Source organism: Lonchura striata, chromosome 22, assembly GCF_050655825.1.
Source record: "Lonchura striata isolate lonStrDom1 chromosome 22, ASM5065582v1, whole genome shotgun sequence".
Lineage (NCBI taxonomy): Eukaryota > Metazoa > Chordata > Aves > Passeriformes > Estrildidae > Lonchura > Lonchura striata.
In genome coordinates, this window is record NC_140724.1 from 6,713,215 (window position 1) to 6,738,855 (window position 25,641).

General features: G+C 46.2%; 3 protein-coding genes across 3 annotated transcripts in view; all 3 read right to left on the reverse strand.

Annotated features, from left to right (window-relative positions):
• Positions 1-275: 275 nt before the first annotated feature.
• GKN1 (gastrokine 1) lies at positions 276-4,585 on the reverse strand. The gene is made up of 6 exons (XM_031506710.3): positions 4,028-4,585; positions 3,399-3,452; positions 3,117-3,257; positions 2,882-2,992; positions 2,386-2,527; positions 276-1,980 (listed from the first exon to the last, which is right to left on the reverse strand). Exons 1-6 carry the CDS (start codon positions 4,037-4,039, stop codon positions 1,892-1,894), a joined length of 549 nt encoding a protein of 182 aa, XP_031362570.2. The 5' UTR covers positions 4,040-4,585; the 3' UTR covers positions 276-1,891.
• A 2,683-nt stretch (positions 4,586-7,268) lies between these two features.
• The window catches only part of LOC144247731 (uncharacterized), a 58,674-nt gene continuing 40,301 nt past the window's right edge, over positions 7,269-25,641 (reverse strand). Inside the window, exons 42-63 of the mRNA XM_085559101.1 lie at positions 18,984-19,122; positions 18,476-18,564; positions 17,885-18,034; positions 17,558-17,668; positions 16,912-17,050; positions 16,405-16,493; positions 15,791-15,940; positions 15,464-15,574; positions 14,832-14,970; positions 14,324-14,412; positions 13,733-13,882; positions 13,406-13,516; positions 12,772-12,910; positions 12,265-12,353; positions 11,631-11,807; positions 11,299-11,409; positions 10,662-10,800; positions 10,003-10,106; positions 9,400-9,540; positions 9,073-9,183; positions 7,932-8,070; positions 7,269-7,369 (exon numbers count right to left, since the gene is read on the reverse strand). Of these exons, the coding sequence (XP_085415227.1) occupies positions 7,281-7,369; positions 7,932-8,070; positions 9,073-9,183; positions 9,400-9,540; positions 10,003-10,106; positions 10,662-10,800; positions 11,299-11,409; positions 11,631-11,807; positions 12,265-12,353; positions 12,772-12,910; positions 13,406-13,516; positions 13,733-13,882; positions 14,324-14,412; positions 14,832-14,970; positions 15,464-15,574; positions 15,791-15,940; positions 16,405-16,493; positions 16,912-17,050; positions 17,558-17,668; positions 17,885-18,034; positions 18,476-18,564; positions 18,984-19,122 (2,706 nt within the window). The 3' untranslated portion in view covers positions 7,269-7,280. The remainder of the gene's footprint in view (positions 7,370-7,931; positions 8,071-9,072; positions 9,184-9,399; positions 9,541-10,002; positions 10,107-10,661; positions 10,801-11,298; positions 11,410-11,630; positions 11,808-12,264; positions 12,354-12,771; positions 12,911-13,405; positions 13,517-13,732; positions 13,883-14,323; positions 14,413-14,831; positions 14,971-15,463; positions 15,575-15,790; positions 15,941-16,404; positions 16,494-16,911; positions 17,051-17,557; positions 17,669-17,884; positions 18,035-18,475; positions 18,565-18,983; positions 19,123-25,641) is intronic.
• LOC146765612 (uncharacterized) lies at positions 19,936-25,614 on the reverse strand. The gene is made up of 7 exons (XM_085559436.1): positions 25,519-25,614; positions 25,013-25,151; positions 24,617-24,705; positions 23,981-24,157; positions 23,651-23,761; positions 23,022-23,160; positions 19,936-22,716 (listed from the first exon to the last, which is right to left on the reverse strand). Exons 1-7 carry the CDS (start codon positions 25,612-25,614, stop codon positions 22,598-22,600), a joined length of 870 nt encoding a protein of 289 aa, XP_085415562.1. The 3' UTR covers positions 19,936-22,597.

A 25,641-nucleotide genomic window follows, 5' to 3' on the forward strand; every position in this document is an offset into this window, starting at 1 on the left:
CGGGCTCTAAAAGCAGGCAGGACAGCTTGAAAGGAGCACCAACCCCCAGAGAGGGACCCCAGCACCTCCAGCTTGCTTTCATTGGTACAGCAGCTCCCAAATTTCCCTCCCAGACCCCCAGGCCACACCAACGAACCCAATCTCCTAAGTGCCAACACCTGGTGAGTGGAGCAGCTGTCAGTGGGGGTTTCAGGGGATACAATGCACCTGTGCCAGGCTTCAAGCATGGCATTTGTCCTTCAAACATCCTTAGCCAAAGTGGGGGAGATCAGATTCTCTGTGGGTTCAGAGTGACACGAGCCCCAGCAAAGCTTGGGGAAAAGCCAAGGAACTGATGGAGCTGTGAGTGCTCTGAGATGGGGGGAGCTGCTGACCAAGGGAACACCGAGCTGTATCCTGAAATTCTGAATTTCTTCAGGGCTAATCCCCTCCATATGCCTGCCTGAAGATTGTGCATTTTTCTTTATGATCTGGCAAGAGCAGCACCAACACTCTGGCTCGTGTGGGACACAGGAGGGGTGTTGGAATATTTCTGCCCTTTCCCCCCTCACTAAAAGTGCCAGAATAAAAACATTTTGAAGATTGCAGGTTGTGTGTGAGAGACCTTGGGAAGACTGAGTGTGCTTTAGGCTCTGTGTGAGAGGCAATAACGAGGTGATTTAATTGCACACAGCTGTGCAAAGGCTAATGAAGCTCCAGTAGGTGCCTTTGGGTTCAGGAGCACCTTTGGGTGACTCTGGGGTGGTTCCCTTTGGCTCTCAGGTGGCTGACCTGGATGATGGGTAGTGGCTTTTGTCAACACCTAAAAATCACATTCCCTGTTTTTCAGGACCTCGGGAAGCTGTCACAGCACCATGTGGAAGCTGCCCACACTCCCCAGTGTTATTCTCACGATTAAATGATCACTGCACAGGAATTCCTGCTGCAGCCACCTCAGAGTCCCTGGCTGTGTCTGCAGTGCTGTAACCCAGCTCAGCTGGGCTGGAACTGGACCCACTGCACTCTCCTGGTGCTCTGGGACAGTCCTGGGATAGTCCTGGGATAGTCCTGGGAGAGACTCCTCTGGATGGGAGTCGAGGGCCTTTTCCATCTCAGCTGTGCAACTCGAGGCTGACACTCAGTGGCTAAGAGGATTTTTTTCTTCCCTGGACTGCTATAATTTTTCAAGGGATCAGGAGCTCCCTGGGGTGAAAAGGTCTCCAGTGAGTGCCATGGGCTGATCCAGACCTCCCCAGAAGGTGCTGAGGCTCCCCAGCAGCCCCAGTGCATTGCCATGCCACGTCAGCAGAGGCTGAGTGGCTCAGCTCGGGGCACGCTGCCTTTTGGGTTAGAGAAAGGGAAATACTCAACCTTGATTGTAAAGATTTGAGGAACAAGAATCTCAGCTTTGCATTATGGTAGGGACAGAACAACTCTGTAAATCCTACAAAGGAGACTCCCTCTAAAAAAGGTAAATTCACTGCTTTGCACTTCTTTTCTTCTGCCTTTTGTGCCCCCTGAAACAAGATTTTTAATGAGAAGCATCTTTCCCCAGGCAGGGAAGGAAGGTCCTACCTGTGAGTGCCTGGTTTGTACCATGGGCCTGCCCAGCTCTCTGGGTGTGCTGAGATGAAAAGAGCAGTGGAAGGGCTCAAATGGGGCAAAATATTTTCGTGGAGGTGTTCTTAGAAGAAAAAGGGTAGAGTAATGACAAACAGGCCAGAGTTATTCCATGATGAAGGAATTTAATTGATAGCTCTGCTCACCAACTGATCTGTTCCAGTCCTCAATCCTCAGGAAGGAACCTCTTGAAGGAAGAGATGCCAGGGAATAACTCCAGCAGGGCTGGCTTTGGGCAGCAGCTGCAAGGCTGCTGCTGGAGCATCCCCACAAGGCTCAGGAAAGGCATGATTTACACAAAGTCACCATTATGGCAGTAGGTGAGGGCCAAATATTGAAGGACATCGAGCTTGATGCATGATCCAAGATTGAATTGGGGTCCTTCAAAAACCAGAAAAGAAAAGCAATTACCATGAGACATAGATTAAGATGCTGTTAAGTTCTCTGGGTCAAGTCAGCTCTGAGTTGAAGGACAGAGGTGCTTAGAACCACCCTTTTTATTGACTGGGAATTACAGGAGAGCTCAGTTTGAGCTGAAACACTCTGGGACCAAAATTAAGCTTCCTGGGGAGGAGCTCTAAGGATTTGCTTTGGGTTATTTATGGGGGCTGTGACCCCACCCTGTTCCAGTTCTGATCTGCAAGGATGTTGAACCCTTTGTACAACTACTGAAGCCCTTGGTTTCTGTTTGCTTCAAGGTGGAAGAGCAGCAATTGTGCATTGGTCATTCCCAAGGGAAACAAATGCCAGGTCACTCAGAGACAGAATTCTTTTGCTTGCACTCACCATGAACCTCATAAGCCACATAAGTTGAGAGCCCTCTGCACATAGAGAAGATGTCTGGTCCATATGATTCGAGGTCACGAATAATTCTCTTCACAAGGGTGAATGTGATCTCCTTTGTAGGGGTTCTTGGACGATTCTGGTTCTAAACATCAAAACCCAGCATTCAGCAAGATCCGTGCCCTGCTCCATTTAACTCCAGGCATATTCCCAGCTTTAGCTGTTATAAACATTTTAAGAATAATCTAACTGAGCTACAACATTGGCCAAACATGTAAACCCTCTACTGGAAGCATCTGAACAAGGGTATTCCAATTGTCAAACGTTTAAAGTCACATTGCTCTAAAATGTCAGTGAAATTGATAAAAATATCTAATTACTGGTGTGACAAACCTGGTCTTTAAAGTACCTGTGGGTTTTGAAAATAGCAAGGCTTCCCATATCAGTAGACTTTGCATTAAGTACAACTTTCCAAGTAACTGCTCCTTTTCAACCTTACCCTGATGTCTGCAGCCAGCTGGGGAAGAGCATCAAAGTTGGGCATCTCTGTTCTGTTCATTATGGAAATGTAGCAAGCTCTCTCTGGCAGCACTTTGGTTGCCATAAAGCCCTGTAAAATAAAGTTATGGACCACTGGGAATTTAATCACTAATACTGGAATTTAATACCTATTTAAAAACTTATAAAAGGAGATTTTATTGAATGTATGAGCAAGAACAAGAGACTGCACTCACTGTGTCATAGTTCCAGATGGTTTTCCAGTACCCATAGCTGGTCTTTTGCTCAATACTTGCCACCAGCCATTTCTTATTGATGGTCATAATTTGGTAGGCTCCACCAATGGAGATTTTCTTGCTTACTTCAGTCTGTTGATGCTAGAAAAGCAAATTAAAGAGCACTTTGGCTTTCAAGTGATTATCTGCCCAAGGCTTTAGAAAAATGAAAGGCTCAAGGAGATCTCTGAAGCAGAGATCATAGAAAGAGCAGCAATGTGGAAATTGTTTATTTGTACTCACATAATCAGCAAGGGCTGGAGTCAGGATGAGTCCAAGAAGGACTGCAGTCAAAATCTGAAATGAAAATCAAATACAAAATGTAACTGCAGCTCTGGCTGACAAATCTGGCCATGACAATCCTCCTCCCCTTTTCCTGTTCTGATGTTCAAGGCTCCTCTTTGGATCCTTTTTTTGCTTTCAACCTGGGATTGCACCAGTGCCCCCAAAGGGAGGCACCCTTGCTTTAGCCCAGGGTGCTCAAAGCAGACACATTTCACACTTGCTCTCTCAAGAGCTGCTTCTCAGACCTGTGCAGGCACACACAGGTATTTTACAGGAGTGAGGAGAAAGCTTTGCCATTTCTCCTGCTCTGGCATTACAGGGAAGGGCTTGATGCACTAGTGCAGTGCTCCAGTGGTGCAAAAGCGTTGACAAGAATGGGCATGGATTAGGCTTCCTGTTTTCTGAATCAGGTACAGCCAAGCCGTGAAGAAATCCTTACCTCCTCAGCTCCTCTGGGGAGCAGGGGCTCAGCTGCTCCTTCTGCAGGAGCACAATGGCCCCAGAGAGGCAGAAGCCCTTCTGAGAGAGAAAGGAATGGGTTTGAATCAAAGTTTCAGTGTGTAAGGAAGAAAAGCATGCATACTTACAGGGAGATGCATCCTGACTGCAGAGCTGATGCTGCTGAAGGCAGAATAAATGATGTGAGCCTCCCACCTTTTATTTGTTTTCAGAATTAGGTGTGGAAGGGCTGAATGCTGCAATAAAATTATTTTGTCATTTGTTTCCCCACTGCATGTCCCTGATAATTATTTCCTGGTGTAACTACTTGATAAATGTGGGGATTGTACTTCTGGAAATTTTGATTTGCTGGTGTCTGATGATTGTGAGGTAGGAATCTGTTGGTAGGTTAAAAAAAAAAAAAAAGGTTTTTTTGCCTCCTCCAGCAATGCCACGTGTATGATATTTCTCCTGCTCAAGCATAACCCCAGTGGCAGAGTGGTGTGAACTTTCATTGTGGTGCTCCTTGGAGTTTTTCCTGCTGTTCCAGTTTTTGGAATAGATTAAAGGAAGTAAGGATTTTGTTGATTCCCAGCAGTGTATAAAGCTGCAGTGTCCCTGTTTTGGGGAATGATTGCTCTTGGAGGTCAGACTAAAGGGGAGCTGGTTTCTGGCCTCAGAGGGAGGCTGGGAAGCCCATCTGGGAAGCCCACAGGAGCCATCAGTGCTCTTGTGTCAGAATTTGCACTCAGGCTTTACCCAGACCTGGTTTTCAGGATTGTACTGGGAACTCCGAGAGGGAAACATGGGAGTGACACTGCTTAAATCAGGAACGCTGCTTGCCTGACCCAGGCAGGGAACAAGGGACAATCACTCACCCCCTGACAGCCTTGGAACATTATCTACCTGTATCACAGCCTGAGTGGAACGGGACCATTGTTACCAACTTGGGATAGGCCAGGGCACGAATCTCCTGGGAATGAAGGGCACGAATCTCCTGGGAATGAAGGGCACAAATCTCCTGGGAATGAAGGACAGCCATCTCCTGCCTCCATGAACAGCAGTGCTAGGGGGTCTCTGAGCTGCCCTGGGCTGCAGTGGGCTCCACGAGCATCTCCCTGGAGTGGGCTCTCTCCTGGAGCTTGCCAAGCCTCAGGGCTGCAGTACTGAAAAGACTCCCTGAAGTCTGGGCTGGTGCCCCCCTCTCCTCGAGACTCACTCCTCACCCACTGAGAAAGGCAAAGGTGTTTGTCCCCTCCCAGGGGAATTTTTAACAGGTCCTTTTGCACACATTGATAGAGATGTAAACAGCTCTGGGCCTGTGTGTGTGCATGAGGAGTGATTAGGGTATAATGTTGCTATCTTGAATCTATATTTCAGTCTTTGTTGTAATTGTAGTAAACACTATCGAACCACCTTGTCAATGAGTCAGTGTTTAAATGCTCTTAAACCCATTGCCCCCTCACCCTTTGCAGCCCTGGACTCTGTGTATGCCATTCTGAAATAATTTTAATTTGATTTTCCTTTGCAGGTTTAATCTATGCAGTAAGCAATAGACTAACCCTTGCCATTGAATTCTGTACTTCCACAAACTGATGTTGAAACCTGCTTTTTTATTTTCTTTAAGTGACTGAAACCACTCATTCACAACACCCTGGAAGCTAGAGCAGGAGCCAGGAAACCACCAAGAAAAGAAGCAATCACAACCTGAAAGGAGCATTTGAATCTCACAACATTTTAACATTGTGACTGATTATCTTGCATCAAGTTATTTTCTGTCTTAAAATAATTCTGACTTCCAGTTTACTTTGTGGACAGGCTCAGCTCTTTCTGCAGTGGGATCCAGCTGAACAGGATTTAAGTATGCAGGAGAATTATTTGTTATGATGATAAATTCATTTGTGTTAAATGTTGTGAACAATTATTATCATGGAGACATTCTCTTGAATGTTGAATTGGTCCAAATTTTCATTTCAAAGGATTCTGATGAGGAGGATCTGAGTGCACAGGGGGGGTCTCTCATGTCTCATGGTTCTCCTAAGCTCTCAGCAAACAGCTGAGCCCTAACTTTATGTGACTTGCTGAGACTGTTGATTTGCCTCTGAGTGGTGAAGGAGAGAATATTGTCCTGTGGACATGTCACGAGTGTGTGTCACCCCTGGAACACAGCACTTTCATATTTGAACACGTAGAGTTCCATCCCTGCCAAAAGGGAGATTTCTCCCCTGTAGTCCCCACCCTTTTGGCATTTTCACTTTGTCAGAAATCACTAAGAGTTCTCTCAGTGCCAAGAAAAGCTCAAAACCACTTAAAAGCTGCCCAGCCTTAAGAGTTTTATGAGAAAGCAATAGGTATACTTACAGGGAACTTCATTTGGATGGCAGGCCTGGCCAGCTCTGCTGCTAATTGATGTGTACTCTTGCTTTTTATACATAATATCCCAAAGTTAAATCTGAAAATGGGTTTGCCTTATTGGCAGGTGCCCTGTGTTCACAGAAGCATGACGAGTTTCCTGGGGAAGTGCTCTGATAAGAGGAGGCTTTGATACCTGCCTGATTGAATTCATGGCATACAGGGAGGTGAGAGGAAAGTGGTCATGGTAAGCTCAGTGTATTGATCAGTCACTTTTAAATGAAAACCAATGATCATCAGAAGCAGAGCACAGATTCCCAGGAAACTTGTAGTGATGCTTTGTGCCAATGTGCACCAGATTATGAACTGAGGGCTGATTTGGGTGTGCCAGAAACTGAGGGATGGTGTTGGTACTAAAGGCAGATTTGTATTCACCTGGATAATTTGGGGCATCCTGACATTTTTGTTAGAGAAAAGGAAATAATCTTGATTGTAAAGATTTGAGCAACAGGAATCCCAACCTTGCCTTTTTTTAGGAACAGAACAACAGAACAACACAAAGGAGACTCCTCTTCCCCTAAAGAAGGCAAATTCACTGCTTTGCCTTCTTTCTTTCTGCCTTTTGTGCCACCTGAATCAAGATTCTTAACGTGAGACATCTTTCCCCAAACTGGGAAGGAAGGTCCTAACTGTGAATGCCTTATTTGTACCATACGCACCGTGGGGCTTGCCCAGCTCTTTGTCTGTGCCCTGTGTTGAGAGCTGGCAATGAAAAGAGCATTTGAAGGGCTCAAATGGGGCAGAAGGGAGACAATAAAAATATTTTTGTGGAGAGTTCTTAGATGAAAAAGGGTAGAGTATCGACAAACAGGCTGGAGTTAATACATTATGAAGGACTTTATTTGAAAGATGTGGCCACCAGTTGATCTGTGTCAGCATCTAAATCCCCAAGACCATCTCTAAAAGGAGATGTGAGGGAAGAATTGCATCAGGGTTTGCCTTGGGCAGCAGCTCAGAGTCTCTGCTCTTGACTGAAGAAAGATAAGGTTTTCAGGCCTTGATATTGCCACCACAATAATTCAGGTCCACAAGTTTGAGGACATCAAGTGAGAGACACGATCCCTGATTCAGCTGGGTTCCTATACAAACAACATCAAAAAAAGAAAAAAAAAGGATAAAAAAAAAAGAGTCACTGGCTTAGAGGCTGTTAAGTGCTCTGTGCATTCGCTGACAGCCCTTCAACCTGGCACATTGCACTTGCCTTTTCAATCACATCGAGCCCTTTCAGCTGCCAAAGCAAGCTTAAAGCAAAGCAAGCAGTGAGTACGTGGAACTGCTGCTAAGCCAGAATGCAACAGCTGGAGCCTGAGCTGCAGAGTGTTTTCCAAAAGAGGCTTGGAGACCAACAGCTGGAGAAAGGCTCGGAATACTTTGAGGGTGCCTCAGGATTAACTCCTCTGAGTAAAAGAATTACCTGAATATATTTCAAAATAATATAGTTTTTGACTTTAGTACAAGAACCTCTGTGATTAAGAAACTGACACCAACTCAGTAGATTTATACACATCTCCATAGCAGCAGCTGCTCTTCTACAAGGATGCGCCGATCTCAAGGTGGAAGAGCAGTAATTGTGCATTGGTCATTCCCAAAGGAAACAAATGCCAGGTCACTCAGAGACAGAATTCCTTTGCTTGCACTCACCATGAACCTCATAAGCCATGTAGGTGGTGAGTCCGCTGCACATAGAGAAGACATCTGATCCATAAGACTGGAGGTTGCTGACCAATCCATTGGTGACAAAGGTGATCTTCTTGGTAGGTCTTCCATGGCCGATCTGGTTCTAAAGGACAAAGTACAGCATTCAGCAAGATCAGTGCCTGCAGCTGGCTCCTCCAGGGGCTATTCCTCACTCTGGAAGGAAGGATGACTCGGGGCTGGGTGTTGGAGTCCCAGCTGCCTTTAGAAACGCCTTTCAGTCCCTGGGACACTCTGGGCCCACCAGCAAGCCCTGAAGGCAGCTCCCAGGTCAGGTGGTTCTAAGGGAGTCAAGGTGCAGGGAGCCAGCGGGGAAGCGCTGAGGAGGAGGAGTGCAGCTGCTCTGAGGAGCCAGAGCTCCTTCCAAGGCACTTGCTCAGTCGCTGCCCTCGCCCCTCAGGGGCACTCGGGCTGTGGCTGGCAGGAGGAGTCTCCTCCTGATTCCCTTCTGCCCTACTGCTCTTCCTGCTATTTAAAGTGTGTTTTTTTTACAGACTCAGTTCTCAGACTTCAGTGGGAGCCAGTGTTTAGCAAATGTGAATACTCTGAATGCTGATATAATTTTTATAATGTCTGTGCTAATGTGGATGGCTGAACTAAAGAAACACTGAGCATAATTTTCTTCAAAATGTTTGAAAGCTTTCTAAAATATTTTTGCTGTAAAATCAAAGTATTTGTTCTTCCTCAATTTGATGTTATGAAAAAAATATTTTTCTAGACTTTCAGAATGAGACTTTATATAACATACTTAGCAAAGAATCTAAAGTCTTGGCTACTAAGGTAATATAAAAAGCCAATTGAAATCATTATTTAAATCACTGTAAAAATTATCTAACTAATCTAGGACTTGAACTCAACATGATGAACCTGCACTAAAGGCATCTAAATGAGGATATTGTCATTTTTGAAAGCCTTCAAAAGATGTACCTGAAAAGCATCACTGAAAATAACCATGAAAATAACCATTAAAATGGATTTTAATTTACTAATTAGTTAAGAGGGTTTTGAAAACAGCAGTGTTTCAGGCATAAAAAGGAATTTCAAATACACTACAATATTCCAAGCAACTGCTGACTTTGAATCTTACCCTGTTCTCTGAAGCATATTGGACGAGGGCATCAAAGGTGGGCATCTCATGTCTGTTCATGGTGGAAATGTAGCACGTTCTCTCCTGCACCACTTTGGTTGCAATGATGCCCTGTAAAATAAAGTTATTGAGCACTCACAGTTTGGTTTTCCACCCAAAAGGACGGGATAGACTCTGACTAACAAGAGTAACAAATGCTGAGAGGTTCTGCCCCAGTCTTGCACTCAGGACAGTGAGGACACAGAAACATGCCCTGTCCCTGGGACAGCTGTGCCAAGAGCCAGTCTCCCAGTAAACTTTTTGACGAGCCCCCTCCCTGCCACTCACCGTGTTGTAGTTCCAGATGGTTTTCCATGAGAGCTGCTCGCTCCTTTGCTCGATAATCACCTCACGGGTTTGGCTGCTGAGGGTCATGTTTTGGTAAATACACGCACCAGAGAAATGGCAGTTGTTACCTGTCTGCTGAGACTGAAAAGCCAAGGGAACAAAGATGTTTTGCCTTTGAAGGGAGACAGTGATGTCCCCAAAGATTCTAAAAAATCCCTGTTACAATTGAAGAAGTGCTGCCCCCCGAGAAGTGCCTGCACTGCCCTCAGTCTTTTCCAAAAAAACCCTGAATCAAGGCAGTGGCAGTGGGCCGTGGGCATAAGAATTCTTTTCATTAATTCAGTGAATTATTGCTGCATCTGACAGTTGTCATCTGCTGCCTTTAGAGGTTGATGCATGCTAGGTCAGAGGCTAGAGTAAATCCACGCTTAAGGTCCTGAACAGAAACTTCTGCTGACCCATTGCTGTATCAGCATGCACCCTCAGGCAGGAACCTCTCAAAAGAGGAGATGTCAGGCAAGAAGGGCATCAAGGTTGGGTTTGAGTAGAAGCTTTGAGTCCCTCAAACTGCTTTAACAAATCTAAGGGCTAAGGTTTTCTCACCTGTCCATTGCCATGGAAATTACCAAGGCAGTACTTCAGATCCACAACACCCAGGACATCGAGGGTAATGCATGATCCAGGATTCACCTGGGGCCCTTGGAAACCTGGAAAAGAAAAGACAAAACCCCTTGAGCTGATGCAGAAGACATTGGTTGATCTTCTACCGGAGGGTGGTGGTGTTGCTCAGAGCCAGACAGGTTCTGAAGGATTGCAGCTCTGGGAATGTTTGAGCTGTGCAAGGGACAGATTCTCTTGCAGTCCCCAGAGAGCACCGGCTCTGTGGCTCCGCCAGGAATGCTCACAAAGACCTGCTCTTGAACACCCTTTGGGATTTCCTGTGCAGGATTTGGGGCTCTATTGCACTTTGTCCCGAGAGTGGCTGGGCATTGCATAGTGAGGCTGCTGCCAATTCATGGGTCCAGACTAATAAAGATTACTGGAAAAGAACTGTAAAGGTTTGGTTTGGGTCATTTATGGGGGCTATGACCATACCCTTTTCCAGTCCTGATCTGCAAAGATGTTGAACCCTTCGTACAACTGCTGAAGCCCTTGGTTTCTGTCTGACTTGAGGTGGAAGAGCAGCAATTGTGCATTGGTCATTCCTCAAGGGAAACAAATGCCAGGTCACTCAGACACAGAATTGTTTTGCTTGCACTCACCATGAACCTCATAAGCCATGTAGGTGGTTAGTCCACTGCACATAGAGAAGACATCTGATCCATAAGACTGGAGGTTGTTGACCAATGCACTGGCGACAAAGGTGATCGTCTTGGTAGGTCTTCCAAAACCAATCTGGTTCTAAACCAGAAATTACAGCAATGAGCAAGATTGGTGTCAGAATCTGTTTTCTGCTAAGAATATTCCCTAGGGGAAAAGCTGTGGAAGAGGGATTCACTCTCTCACATCCCAAAGGAAAAGGAGAGTCTAGCCAAGAGCATCTGCAATGCCAAGTTCTGAGCAGACGAATTGAGTTTGGTACTGAATAGTGTGTGTAGGACTTTAAGATCTTGGCATGCCAAGAGAATCAATAATTGAAGGGCTCCTTGCTCCACAGAGCAAGGGTTTGCCCAGCAAGCTGCAGGTTCTCAGACAATGTGAAGCTGGGGGAGGGAATGGTGTCCCTTTTTCTCTTTCAGCATGCCATTCCTCTGAAAAATTCCCAAACCAAACTACTCTTGAAAGAAAGAAAATTCTACCACTATTGACAACCTTGTCCCCTCCTGAAGATATAATCACATGAAGATATGGCCCAATAAGCTCCAGGGTCATGAAACTGCTACAGCTTGGGAACCTTACCCTGCTCTCTTCTGCCAGGTGGGCCAGGTTATCAAAGTGGGGCATCTCACTTCTGTTCATGATGGAAATATAGCAGGTGTTCTGCTGAGTGACTTTGGTGGCAATGACACCCTGTGAAATAAAAGTATTCAGCACTCATAATTCTGTTTTTTCCAACTAATAATTTTGAGATAAAGTCAGGATGGAAACCATAGGAGTTGATGAGAGTTTCTATGCTGCATCACTAACACCAAATGTTTTCAATAAAGAAACAATCTCTGTCCCTGGGCCAGCTCTATGAGCAGCCTGACTCCTTGGATGCTTTTTGAAGCAGACCCCTCGCTGCCACTCACCGTGTTGTAGTTCCAGACGGTTTTCCAGGACCCGCTGAAGCTCCTTTGCTCAATGATGGCCACACGCCATTGCCTATTGATGGTCACAATTTGGGACTGGCCACCAATGATGACTTGGGTGTTGTTGAAGATGCTGCCCTGTGTGTTGTTGAAGATGCCTCCAGGAATCTGCTGAGACTAAAAAGCCAAGGGGAGGAGGACATTTCACTTTTGAATGGTGACAGTGATGTCCCCAAATTTTCCACAAAATCCCTGCTACAATGGAAGAAGTGCTGCTCCCCGGAGACTGCAGACACTGCCTCAGTCTTTTCCAAATGACCCAGAATCAAGGCTGTGGTGTTGAGCAGAGGCCATAAGAATTATTTTATGGATTCCGTGAATCATCTGAGAGCTGTCATCTGCTGCCTTTAGAGGTTGATGACTGCAAGAGGACTGGCCACATTTAATCTGGGCTCAAGGTCTGGGATGGAAACCTTTCCAGACCCATTGCCCTCTTTCAGCATCTCCACCCTCAGGAAGGAATCACTCAGAAGAGGAGATGCCAGGCAAGAAAGGCAGCAGGGTTGGCTTTGGGCAGAAGCTTAGGTCCCCCCCCCAGTTTGGTTAATCAAAGGTAAGGATAAGGATTTCTCACTTGTCCATTGCCATTGCCAGTGCAGTACTTCAGATCCACAACTCGCAGGACATCGAGGGTAATGCATGATCCCAGATTGACTTGGACTCCTTGGGAAGCATAAGAGGAAGAAATAAAAACCCATCAGCGGATGTCTAGGACACTGGCTGCCATTCCAATTGTCACTCAGATATGACCTGAAGGACAGCGGCCCTTAGAGTGACACATTTGCTTGACTGGGAATTACAGGAGAGCTCAGTTTGAGCTGAAACACACTGGGATCAAAATTATGGCTCCTTAAACTTCCTGGGAGGGAGCTCTAAGGATTTGCTTTGGGTCATTTATGGGGGCTGTGACCCCACCCTGCTCCAGTCCTGATCTGCAAGGATGTTGAACCCTTTGTACAACTGCTGAAGCCCTTGGTTTCTGTTTGATTCAAGGTGGAAGAGCAGCAATTGTGCATTGGTCATTCCCAAGGGAAACAAATGCCAGGTCACTCAGAGACAGAATTCCTTTGCTTGCACTCACCATGAACCTCATAAGCCATGTAGGTGGTGAGTCCACTGCACATAGAGAAGACATCTGATCCATAAGACTGGAGGTTGCTGACCAATCCATTGGTGACAAAGGTGATCTTCTTGGTAGGTCTCCCAAGACTGATCTGGTTCTAAAGAACAAATACCAGCATTCAAGAAGATCAGTGTTAAAATCTTTTTCCTGCTATGAATATTACCTAGAGGAAAGATTGTGGAATAGGGAGATGCTTTCTCAAACCTCAAAGTAAAAGGAGAGTCTGGCCAAGAGCATCTGCGATGCCAAGTTCTGAGCAGACCAATTGATTTTGGAACTGAATAATCTGTGTAGAACTTACACATCTTGGCACACCATAAGAATCAAGGTCCTTGAATGGCTGCTCACATCAAGGTTTGCCCAGCAAACTGCACAGCCCAACATCCTCAGAGAAAGAAGGGAGGACGAAAGGAATGGTGCAGCCCCTTTCTTCTTTCTGCAAACAATTCCCATGTAAAATTTCCAAAACCCACTACTATTGGTAGTCACCTGCCACTTGTGAAAGCATCATCCTGTCCAGAAGGAAAAAGCACATGAACAAATAGGCCAATGAACTCAGGGTCAGGACTCTGCTGCTCCTTAGGAACCTTACCTTGCTTTCTTGTGCCAGGTGGGCCAGATTATTGAAGCTGGGCATCTCATTTCTGTTCATGGTGGAAATGTAGCAGGTGTTCTGTTGTGTGACTTTGGTAACAATGATGCCCTGGAAAATAAAGTTATTAAGAAGTCACACTTCAGTCTTTCAAGCTTTAGGATTGGAGAAAACCCTTTATTAAAACAGAAACAAGTTCTGAGAGTTCCTACCCCCAACTGTGCACTCAACACGGTCAGAACAAGGACACAAACCCCATCCATGGGCCAGCTGTACCAGCCAGTCACCTCATATGCTTTGTGAACAACCCCACTCCCTGTCACTCACCGTGTTGTAGTTCCAGATGGTTTTCCAGGACTGAATGCCAGCCTTTTTCTCAATGATTGCCACATGCCATTGCCTGTTGATGGTCACAATTTGGGACTGGCCACCAATGATGACTTGGGTGTTGCCCTCACCACCAGGAATCTGCTGAGACTAAAAAGCCAAGGGAAAGAAGACATTTCACCTTTGATGGAGAATCTGATATCCCCAAATTTTCCACAAAATCCCTGCTACAATGGAAGAAGTGCTGCCCCCTGTGAAGTGCCAGCCCTGCTCTCAGGGTTTTCCAAATGAGCCAGAATCAAGCCTGTGGCGTTTCGCAGCAGCCATAAGAATTCTTTTATGGATTCAGTGCATCACTGCTGCATCTGGCATCTGCCCTCTGATGCCTTTGGAGGTTGGTGCAAGAGCACTGCCCAGAGTAGGATGGAAATCTTTGCTGAACCATTGTCTCTTTCAGCATCTGAACCCTCATGAAGGAACCAGTCAAAGGAGGAGGTGCCAGGCAAGAAATGCAGCAGAGTTGGCTTTGGGAAGTAGATCAGTTACCCCACAACATTTGGTTCAAGAGAGGTAAAGGTAAGGTTTTCTCACTTGTCCATTGCCATTGCCAGTGCAGTACTTCAGATCCACAATTCGCAGGACATCGAGGGTAATGCATGATCCCAGATTGACTTGGTGTCCTTGAAAATGCAAGAAAGGAAGAAATAAAACTCCCTCAGCTCTTGCCTGCGCCCTTGGCTGCCATTCCAATTGTGACTCAGATCTGATCTGAAGGACAGTGGCACGCAGAGTGACCATTTTCTTGGCTGGGCATTACAGGGGAGCTGTGTTTGAGCTGAAACACTCTTGACCCTAAATTCAGCCTCCTTAAGCTTCCTGGAAAGGATCTGTAAGGGTTTGGTTTCGGTTGTTTATGGGGGCTGTGACCCCACCCTGCTCCAGTCCTGATCTGTAAAGATGTTGAACCCTTTGCACAGCTGCTGAGGACCTTGGTTTCTCTACAGCTCAAGGTGGAAGAGCAGCAATTGTGCATTGGTCATTCCTCAAGGGAAACAAATGCCAGGTCACTCAGAGACAGAATTCCTTTGCTTGCACTCACCATGAACCTCATAAGCCATGTAGGTAGTGAGTCCACTGCACATAGAGAAGACATCTGATCCATAAGACTGGAGGTTGCTGACCAATCCATTGGTGACAAAGGTGATCTTCCTGGTAGGTCTTCCATGACCTATCTGGTTCTAAAGAACAAATATCAGCATTCAGTAAGATCAGTGCTGAGATCTGGTTCCTGCTTGGAATATTCCCTAGGGAAAAGTCTGTGGAACAGGGAGTCGCCCTCTCACACCCCAAAGGAAAAGGAGAGTCTGGCAAAGAGCATCTGCAATAAGAAATTCTGAGCTGGCAAATGTAATTTAGTACTGAATAGTCTGTGTAGGACTTTGAGATCTTTGCACATCAAGAGAATCAAGGCCCTTGAAGGGCTCCTCTCAGCACCATTTGCCCACCATACTGCAGAGCTCAACATCCTCAGAGAAAGATGGAAGGAGGAAGGAATCATACAGCCCCTTTCTTCTTTCTGCAAACAATTTCCATGTAAAATTCCCAAGTCCAACTGCTGTTGAAAGAAAATCCTTCTACCTGTCATATCGTCCTGTCAAGAAAGAAAAAGCACATGAACAAATGGGCCAATGAACTCAGGGTCAGGACTCTGCTGCTCCTTAGGAACCTTACCTTGCTTTCTTGTGCCAGGTGGGCCAGATTATTGAAGCTGGGCATCTCATTTCTGTTCATGGTGGAAATGTAGCAGGTGTTCTGTTGTGTGACTTTGGTAACAATGATGCCCTGGAAAATAAAGTTATTACGAAGTCACACTTCAGTCTTTCAAGCTTTAGGATTGGAGAAAACCCTTTATTAAAACAGAAACAAGTTCTGAGAGTTCCTACCCCCAACTGTGCACTCAACAAGGTCAGAACAAGGACACAAACCCCATCCATGGGCCAGCTGTACCAGCCAGTCACCTCATATGCTTTGTGAACAACCCCACTCCCTGTCACTCACTGTGTTGTAGTTCCAGATGGTTTTCCAGGACTGAATGCCAGCCTTTTTCTCAATGATTGCCACATGCCATTGCCTGTTGATGGTCACAATTTGGGACTGGCCACCAATGATGACTTGGGTGTTGCCCTCACCACCAGGAATCTGCTGAGACTAAAAAGCCAAGGGAAAGAAGACATTTCACCTTTGATGGAGAATCTGATATCCCCAAATTTTCCACAAAATCCCTGCTACAATGGAAGAAGTGCTGCCCCTGTGGAGTGCCAGCCCTGCTCTCAGGGTTTTCCAAAGGACCCTGAATCTAGGCTGTTGTCAGAGGCTCTAAGATTTCCTTTCATGGGATCAGTGCATCATTGCTGCATATGAAAGCTGCCATCTGGTTCCTTAAGATGTTGATGTCTGCAAGAGGACAGGCCACAGTTAATCCACTCTCAAGGGCTAGGATGGAAACCACTGAATCCTCTTTGCTCTCTTTCATCATCAGCACCCTCAAATTCGAACCTCTCCAAAGAGGAGATTCCAGGCAAGGAAGGCAGCAGGGTTGGCATCCAGCAGCAGCTTGGGTACCCCCCTCCCAACACACTTGGTTCAAGAAGGTAAAGGTAAGGTTTTCTCACTTGTCCATTGCCATGGCCAGTGCAGTACTTCAGATCCACAACTCGCAGGACATCGAGGGTAATGCATGATCCCAGATTGACTTGGACTCCTTGGGAAGCATAAGAGGAAGAAATAAAAACCCATCAGCTGATGTCTAGGACACTGGCTGCCATTCCAATTGTCACTCAGATCTGATCTGAAGGACAGCGACACTCAGAGTGACACATTTGCTTGACTGGGAATTACAGGAGAGCTCAGTTTGAGCTGAAACACACTGGGATCAAAATTATGGCTCCTTAAACTTCCTGGGAGGGAGCTCTAAGGATTTGCTTTGGGTCATTTATGGGGGCTGTGACCCCACCCTGTTCCAGTCCTGATCTGCAAGGATGTTGAACCCTTTGTACAACTGCTGAAGCTCTTAGTTTCTGTTTGATTCAAGGTGGAAGAGCAGCAATTGTGCATTGGTCATTCCCAAGGGAAACAAATGCCAGGTCACTCAGAGACAGAATTCCTTTGCTTGCACTCACCATGAACCTCATAAGCCATGTAGGTGGTTAGTCCACTGCACATAGAGAAGACATCTGATCCATAAGACTGGAGGTTGTTGACCAATCCATTGGTGACAAAGGTAATCTTCTTGGTAGGTCTTCCAAGACTGATCTGGTTCTAAATAAGAAAGTACAGCATTCAAGAAGATCAGTGCTGGGATCTCTTTTCTGCTAAGAATATTCCCTAGGGGAAAGTCTGTGGAACAGAGAGTCACTCTCTCACATCCCAAAGGAATAGGAGAGTCAGGTAAAGAGCATTTTCAATGACAAGTTCATAGCTGACCAATTGATTTTGGAACTGAATAATCTGTGTAGAACTTTCACATCTTGGCACGCCATGAGAATCAAGGCACTTGAATGGCTGCTCACATCAGGGTTTGCCCAGCAAACTGCACAGCCCAACATCCTCAGAGAAAGAAGGGAGGACGAAAGGAATGGTGCAGCCCCTTTCTTCTTTCTCCAAACCCTGTAAAAATCCTAAATAAATTCCCAATCCCCGCTACTGTTGAAAGAAAGAAAATCCTGCCACTTGTGAAAGCATCATCCTGTCCAGAAGGAAAAAGCACATGAACAAATAGGCCAATGAACTCAGGGTCAGGACTCTGCTGCTCCTTAGGAACCTTACCTTGCTTTCTTGTGCCAGGTGGGCCAAATTATTGAAGCTGGGCATCTCATTTCTGTTCATGGTGGAAATGTAGCAGGTGTTCTGTTGTGTGACTTTGGTAACAATGATGCCCTGGAAAATATAGTTATTAAGAAGTCACACTTCAGTCTTTCAAGCTTTAGGATTGGAGAAAACCCTTTATTAAAACAGAAACAAGTTCTGAGAGTTCCTACCCCCAACTGTGCACTCAACACGGTCAGAACAAGGACACAAACCCCATCCATGGGCCAGCTGTACCAGCCAGTCACCTCATACGCTTTGTGAACAACCCCACTCCCTGTCACTCACCGTGTTGTAGTTCCAGATGGTTTTCCAGGATCCAATGCCAGCCTTTTTCTCAATGATTGTCACATGCCATTGCCTGTTGATGGTCACAATTTGGGACTGGCCACCAATGATGACTTGGGTGTTGCCCTCACCACCAGGAATCTGCTGAGACTAAAAAGCCAAGGGAAAGAAGACATTTCACCTTTGATGGAGAATCTGATATCCCCAAATTTTCCACAAAATCCCTGCTACAATGGAAGAAGTGCTGCCCCCTGTGAAGTGCCAGCCCTGCTCTCAGGGTTTTCCAAATGAGCCAGAATCAAGCCTGTGGCGTTTCGCAGCAGCCATAAGAATTCTTTTATGGATTCAGTGCATCACTGCTGCATCTGGCATCTGCCCTCTGATGCCTTTGGAGGTTGGTGCAAGAGCACTGCCCAGAGTAGGATGGAAATCTTTGCTGAACCATTGTCTCTTTCAGCATCTGAACCCTCATGAAGGAACCAGTCAAAGGAGGAGGTGCCAGGCAAGAAATGCAGCAGAGTTGGCTTTGGGAAGTAGATCAGTTACCCCACAACATTTGGTTCAAGAGAGGTAAAGGTAAGGTTTTCTCACTTGTCCATTGCCATTGCCAGTGCAGTACTTCAGATCCACAATTCGCAGGACATCGAGGGTAATGCATGATCCCAGATTGACTTGGTGTCCTTGAAAATGCAAGAAAGGAAGAAATAAAACTCCCTCAGCTCTTGCCTGCGCCCTTGGCTGCCATTCCAATTGTGACTCAGATCTGATCTGAAGGACAGTGGCACGCAGAGTGACCATTTTCTTGGCTGGGCATTACAGGGGAGCTGTGTTTGAGCTGAAACACTCTTGACCCTAAATTCAGCCTCCTTAAGCTTCCTGGAAAGGATCTGTAAGGGTTTGGTTTCGGTTGTTTATGGGGGCTGTGACCCCACCCTGCTCCAGTCCTGATCTGTAAAGATGTTGAACCCTTTGCACAGCTGCTGAGGACCTTGGTTTCTCTACAGCTCAAGGTGGAAGAGCAGCAATTGTGCATTGGTCATTCCTCAAGGGAAACAAATGCCAGGTCACTCAGAGACAGAATTCCTTTGCTTGCACTCACCATGAACCTCATAAGCCATGTAGGTAGTGAGTCCACTGCACATAGAGAAGACATCTGATCCATAAGACTGGAGGTTGCTGACCAATCCATTGGTGACAAAGGTGATCTTCCTGGTAGGTCTTCCATGACCTATCTGGTTCTAAAGAACAAATATCAGCATTCAGTAAGATCAGTGCTGAGATCTGGTTCCTGCTTGGAATATTCCCTAGGGAAAAGTCTGTGGAACAGGGAGTCGCCCTCTCACACCCCAAAGGAAAAGGAGAGTCTGGCAAAGAGCATCTGCAATAAGAAATTCTGAGCTGGCAAATGTAATTTAGTACTGAATAGTCTGTGTAGGACTTTGAGATCTTTGCACATCAAGAGAATCAAGGCCCTTGAAGGGCTCCTCTCAGCACCATTTGCCCACCATACTGCAGAGCTCAACATCCTCAGAGAAAGATGGAAGGAGGAAGGAATCATACAGCCCCTTTCTTCTTTCTGCAAACAATTTCCATGTAAAATTCCCAAGTCCAACTGCTGTTGAAAGAAAATCCTTCTACCTGTCATATCGTCCTGTCAAGAAAGAAAAAGCACATGAACAAATGGGCCAATGAACTCAGGGTCAGGACTCTGCTGCTCCTTAGGAACCTTACCTTGCTTTCTTGTGCCAGGTGGGCCAGATTATTGAAGCTGGGCATCTCATTTCTGTTCATGGTGGAAATGTAGCAGGTGTTCTGTTGTGTGACTTTGGTAACAATGATGCCCTGGAAAATAAAGTTATTACGAAGTCACACTTCAGTCTTTCAAGCTTTAGGATTGGAGAAAACCCTTTATTAAAACAGAAACAAGTTCTGAGAGTTCCTACCCCCAACTGTGCACTCAACAAGGTCAGAACAAGGACACAAACCCCATCCATGGGCCAGCTGTACCAGCCAGTCACCTCATATGCTTTGTGAACAACCCCACTCCCTGTCACTCACTGTGTTGTAGTTCCAGATGGTTTTCCAGGACTGAATGCCAGCCTTTTTCTCAATGATTGCCACATGCCATTGCCTGTTGATGGTCACAATTTGGGACTGGCCACCAATGATGACTTGGGTGTTGCCCTCACCACCAGGAATCTGCTGAGACTAAAAAGCCAAGGGAAAGAAGACATTTCACCTTTGATGGAGAATCTGATATCCCCAAATTTTCCACAAAATCCCTGCTACAATGGAAGAAGTGCTGCCCCTGTGGAGTGCCAGCCCTGCTCTCAGGGTTTTCCAAAGGACCCTGAATCTAGGCTGTTGTCAGAGGCTCTAAGATTTCCTTTCATGGGATCAGTGCATCATTGCTGCATATGAAAGCTGCCATCTGGTTCCTTAAGATGTTGATGTCTGCAAGAGGACAGGCCACAGTTAATCCACTCTCAAGGGCTAGGATGGAAACCACTGAATCCTCTTTGCTCTCTTTCATCATCAGCACCCTCAAATTCGAACCTCTCCAAAGAGGAGATTCCAGGCAAGGAAGGCAGCAGGGTTGGCATCCAGCAGCAGCTTGGGTACCCCCCTCCCAACACACTTGGTTCAAGAAGGTAAAGGTAAGGTTTTCTCACTTGTCCATTGCCATGGCCAGTGCAGTACTTCAGATCCACAACTCGCAGGACATCGAGGGTAATGCATGATCCCAGATTGACTTGGACTCCTTGGGAAGCATAAGAGGAAGAAATAAAAACCCATCAGCTGATGTCTAGGACACTGGCTGCCATTCCAATTGTCACTCAGATCTGATCTGAAGGACAGCGACACTCAGAGTGACACATTTGCTTGACTGGGAATTACAGGAGAGCTCAGTTTGAGCTGAAACACACTGGGATCAAAATTATGGCTCCTTAAACTTCCTGGGAGGGAGCTCTAAGGATTTGCTTTGGGTCATTTATGGGGGCTGTGACCCCACCCTGTTCCAGTCCTGATCTGCAAGGATGTTGAACCCTTTGTACAACTGCTGAAGCTCTTAGTTTCTGTTTGATTCAAGGTGGAAGAGCAGCAATTGTGCATTGGTCATTCCCAAGGGAAACAAATGCCAGGTCACTCAGAGACAGAATTCCTTTGCTTGCACTCACCATGAACCTCATAAGCCATGTAGGTGGTTAGTCCACTGCACATAGAGAAGACATCTGATCCATAAGACTGGAGGTTGTTGACCAATCCATTGGTGACAAAGGTAATCTTCTTGGTAGGTCTTCCAAGACTGATCTGGTTCTAAATAAGAAAGTACAGCATTCAAGAAGATCAGTGCTGGGATCTCTTTTCTGCTAAGAATATTCCCTAGGGGAAAGTCTGTGGAACAGAGAGTCACTCTCTCACATCCCAAAGGAATAGGAGAGTCAGGTAAAGAGCATTTTCAATGACAAGTTCATAGCTGACCAATTGATTTTGGAACTGAATAATCTGTGTAGAACTTTCACATCTTGGCACGCCATGAGAATCAAGGCACTTGAATGGCTGCTCACATCAGGGTTTGCCCAGCAAACTGCACAGCCCAACATCCTCAGAGAAAGAAGGGAGGACGAAAGGAATGGTGCAGCCCCTTTCTTCTTTCTCCAAACCCTGTAAAAATCCTAAATAAATTCCCAATCCCCGCTACTGTTGAAAGAAAGAAAATCCTGCCACTTGTGAAAGCATCATCCTGTCCAGAAGGAAAAAGCACATGAACAAATAGGCCAATGAACTCAGGGTCAGGACTCTGCTGCTCCTTAGGAACCTTACCTTGCTTTCTTGTGCCAGGTGGGCCAAATTATTGAAGCTGGGCATCTCATTTCTGTTCATGGTGGAAATGTAGCAGGTGTTCTGTTGTGTGACTTTGGTAACAATGATGCCCTGGAAAATATAGTTATTAAGAAGTCACACTTCAGTCTTTCAAGCTTTAGGATTGGAGAAAACCCTTTATTAAAACAGAAACAAGTTCTGAGAGTTCCTACCCCCAACTGTGCACTCAACACGGTCAGAACAAGGACACAAACCCCATCCATGGGCCAGCTGTACCAGCCAGTCACCTCATACGCTTTGTGAACAACCCCACTCCCTGTCACTCACCGTGTTGTAGTTCCAGATGGTTTTCCAGGATCCAATGCCAGCCTTTTTCTCAATGATTGTCACATGCCATTGCCTGTTGATGGTCACAATTTGGGACTGGCCACCAATGATGACTTGGGTGTTGCCCTCACCACCAGGAATCTGCTGAGACTAAAAAGCCAAGGGAAAGAAGACATTTCACCTTTGATGGAGAATCTGATATCCCCAAATTTTCCACAAAATCCCTGCTACAATGGAAGAAGTGCTGCCCCCTGTGAAGTGCCAGCCCTGCTCTCTGGGTTTTCCAAATGAGCCAGAATCAAGCTTGTGGCGTTTTGCAGCAGCCATAAGAATTCTTTTATGGATTCAGTGCACCACTGCTGCATCTGGCATCTGCCGTCTGATGCCTTTGGAGGTTGGTGCAAGAGCACTGCCCAGAGTAGGATGGAAATCTTTGCTGACCCATTGTCTCTTTCAGCATCTGAACCCTCATGAAGGAACCAGTCAAAGGAGGAGGTGCCAGTCAAGAAATGCAGCAGGGTTGGCTTTGGGAAGTAGATCAGTTACCCCACAAAATTTGGTTCAAGAGAGGTAAAGGTAAGGTTTTCTCACTTGTCCATTGCCATTGCCAGTGCAGTACTTCAGATCCACAACTCGCAGGACATCAAGGGTAATGCATGATCCCAGATTGACTTGGACTTCTTGGGAAGCAAGAAAAGAAACAAAACCCCATCAGCTGATGCCTAAGACCTTGGCTGCCATTCCCATCATCCTCCTTAAGCTTCCTGGAAAGGATCTGTAAGGGTTTGCTTTGGGTCATTTTTGGGGGTATGACCCCACCCTGTTCCAGTCCTGATCTGCAAAGATGTTGAACCCTTTGTACAACTACTGAAGCCCTTGGTTTCTGTTTGCTTCAAGGTGGAAGAGCAGCAATTGTGCATTGGTCATTCCCAAAGGAAACAAATGGCAGGTCACTCAGAGACAGAATTCTTTTGCTTGCACTCACCATGAACCTCATAAGCCATGTAGGTGGTTAGTCCACTGCACATAGAGAAGACATCTGATCCATAAGACTGGAGGTTGCTGACCAATCCATTGGTGACAAAGGTGATCTTCTTGGTAGGTCTTCCATGGCTGATCTGGTTCTAAAGAACAAATATCAGCATTCAGCAAGATCAGTGCTGGGATCTGGTTCCTGCAGAGCATGTTCCTTAGCAGAAATAGGGGGAGGCTCTCTCACACACCAAAACAAAAGGGTGTCTGGGCTGAAGCAGCAGCCATGCAAAGTTCTGAGCTGACCTCTGCAGTTTGAAACTGAAAGGCCTGTGAAGGAATTTAAGATCTTGGCATGCCAAGAGAAATAAGGCCTACAAAGAGCTGCTCAGAGAAAGAGGTTTCAGTGAGCTGCAGAGCTCACGGTTCTCAGAGAAATCAGATCTCAGAAAGGGAATGTGCAACCATTTTCTCCTTTCAGCAAAGCAATCCTTTGGAAAAATTCCCAAGCCCCACTACTGTTGAGAGACAGAAACTTCTGCCACTTTTGATCGCATCATCCTGTCCAGAAGGAAAAGGCACATGAAGAAACTGATCAGTGATCTCCAGGGTCATGAATCTGCTACTCCTTGGGAACCTTACCCTGCTCTCTTCAGCCAGGCGGGCCAGATTATTGAAGCTGGGCATCTCATTTCTGTTCATGATGGAAATGTAGCAGGTGTTCTGTTGTGTGACTTTGGTTGCAATGACACCCTGTAAAATAAAATTATTGATCATGTGGACTTCCATTTTTCATGTCTTGAGATGGGAGAAAACCATTTGTTAAAAGAGGAATGAGTGCTGGCATTTCCTACTTGAAATTTTGCACTCATCCTAGTCAGCATAAGGAAACGAGTCCTGTCTGGGGGACAGCTCTGCCAGGAGCCAGTCTCCCCACAGACATTGTGAACAAGCCCCCTCCCTGCCACTCACCGTGTTGTAGTTCCAGACGGTTTTCCAGGACCCACTGAAGCTCCTTTGCTCAATGATTGCCACATGCCATTGCCTGTTGATGGTCACAATTTGGGACTGGCCACCAATGATGACTTGGGTGTGGTTGAAGATGCTGCCTTGCGTGTTGTTGAAGATGTCACCGGGAATCTGCTGGGACTAAAAGGACAAGGGAAAGAAGTTTTGCCTTTGAAGGGAGACAGTGATGTCCCAAGGCTTCTGAAAAATCCCTGCTACAATGGAAGAAGTGCTGCCCGGGGGAGTGCCTGCACTGCCCTCAGTGTTTTCCAAAGGACCCAGAATCATGGCTGTGGTGTTGGGCAGAGGCCGTAAGAATTATTTTAAGGATTCCGTGAATCATTGCAGCATTTGGCAGCTATCATCTGCTGCCTTTAGAGGTTGATGACTGCAAGAGGTCGGGCCACAGTTAATCCATGCTCAAAGTCCCTGACAGAAACATTTACTGATCCATGGCTCTGTTTTAGCTTCCGCACCCTCAGGAAGGAACCACTCAGAAGAGGAGATGCCAGGCAAGAAAGGCAGCAGGGATGATTTGGGCAGAAGCTCTGGTACCCCCCGACATTTGGTTCAAGAGAGGTAAGGATAAGGATTTCTCACTTGTCCATTGCCATTGCCAGTGCAGTACTTCAGATCCACAACTCGCAGGACATCGAGGGTAATGCATGATCCCAGATTGACTTGGACTCCTTGGGAAGCAAGAAAAGAAACAAAACCCCATCAGCTGATGCCTAAGACCTTGGCTGCCATTCCCATCATCCTCCTTAAGCTTCCTGGAAAGGATCTGTAAGGGTTTGCTTTGGGTCATTTTTGGGGGATGTGACCCCACCCTGTTCCAGTTCTGATCTGCAAAGATGTTGAACCCTTTGTACAACTGCTGAAGCCCTTGCTTTCTGTCTGACTTGAGGTGGAAGAGCAGCAATTGTGCATTGGTCATTCCTCAAGGGAAACAAATGCCAGGTCACTTAGAGACAGAATTCTTTTGCTTGCACTCACCATGAACCTCATAAGCCATGTAGGTGGTTAGTCCACTGCACATAGAGAAGTCATCTGATCCATAAGACTGGAGGTTGCTGACCCATCCATTGGTGACAAAGGTGATCTTCTTGGTAGGTCTTCCATGGCCGATCTGGTTCTAAACAACAAATATCAGCATTCAGCAAGATCAGTGCTGGGATCTGGTTCCTGCAGAGCATGTTCCCTAGCAGAAATAGGGGGAGGCTCTCTCACACACCAAAACAAAAGGGTGTCTGGGCTCAAGCAGCAGCCATGCAAAGTTCTGAGCTGACCTCTGCAGTTTGAAACTGAAAGGCCTGTGAAGGAATTTGTGATCTTGGTATGCCAAGAGAAATAAGGCCTACAAAGAGCTGCTCAGAGAAAGAGGTTTCAGTGAGCTGCAGAGCTCACGGTTCTCAGAGAAATCAGATCTCAGAAAGGGAATATGCAACCATTTTCTCCTTTCAGCAAAGCAATCCTTTGGAAAAATTCCCAAGCCCCACTACTGTTGAGAGACAGAAACTCCTGCCACTTTTGATCGCATCATCCTGTCCAGAAGGAAAAGGCACATGAAGAAACTGATCAGTGATCTCCAGGGTCATGAATCTGCTACTCCTTGGGAACCTTAC

Coding starts and splice junctions, on each gene's coding strand:
- LOC146765612 (XM_085559436.1), bottom strand. CDS start 25,614: ATGACCCTGGAGATCACTGATCAGTTTCTTCATGTGCCTTTTCCTTCT. Junction 24,706..25,012: donor CATGGCTTATGAGGTTCATG/GTGAGTGCAAGC, acceptor TTGCTTCCCAAG/GAGTCCAAGTCAATCTGGGA. Junction 24,158..24,616: donor CTGGCAATGGCAATGGACAA/GTGAGAAATCCT, acceptor TTGTCCTTTTAG/TCCCAGCAGATTCCCGGTGA.
- GKN1 (XM_031506710.3), bottom strand. Junction 2,528..2,881: donor AGCTGGCTGCAGACATCAGG/GTAAGGTTGAAA, acceptor TTTGATGTTTAG/AACCAGAATCGTCCAAGAAC. Junction 1,981..2,385: donor TGTGGCTTATGAGGTTCATG/GTGAGTGCAAGC, acceptor TGGTTTTTGAAG/GACCCCAATTCAATCTTGGA.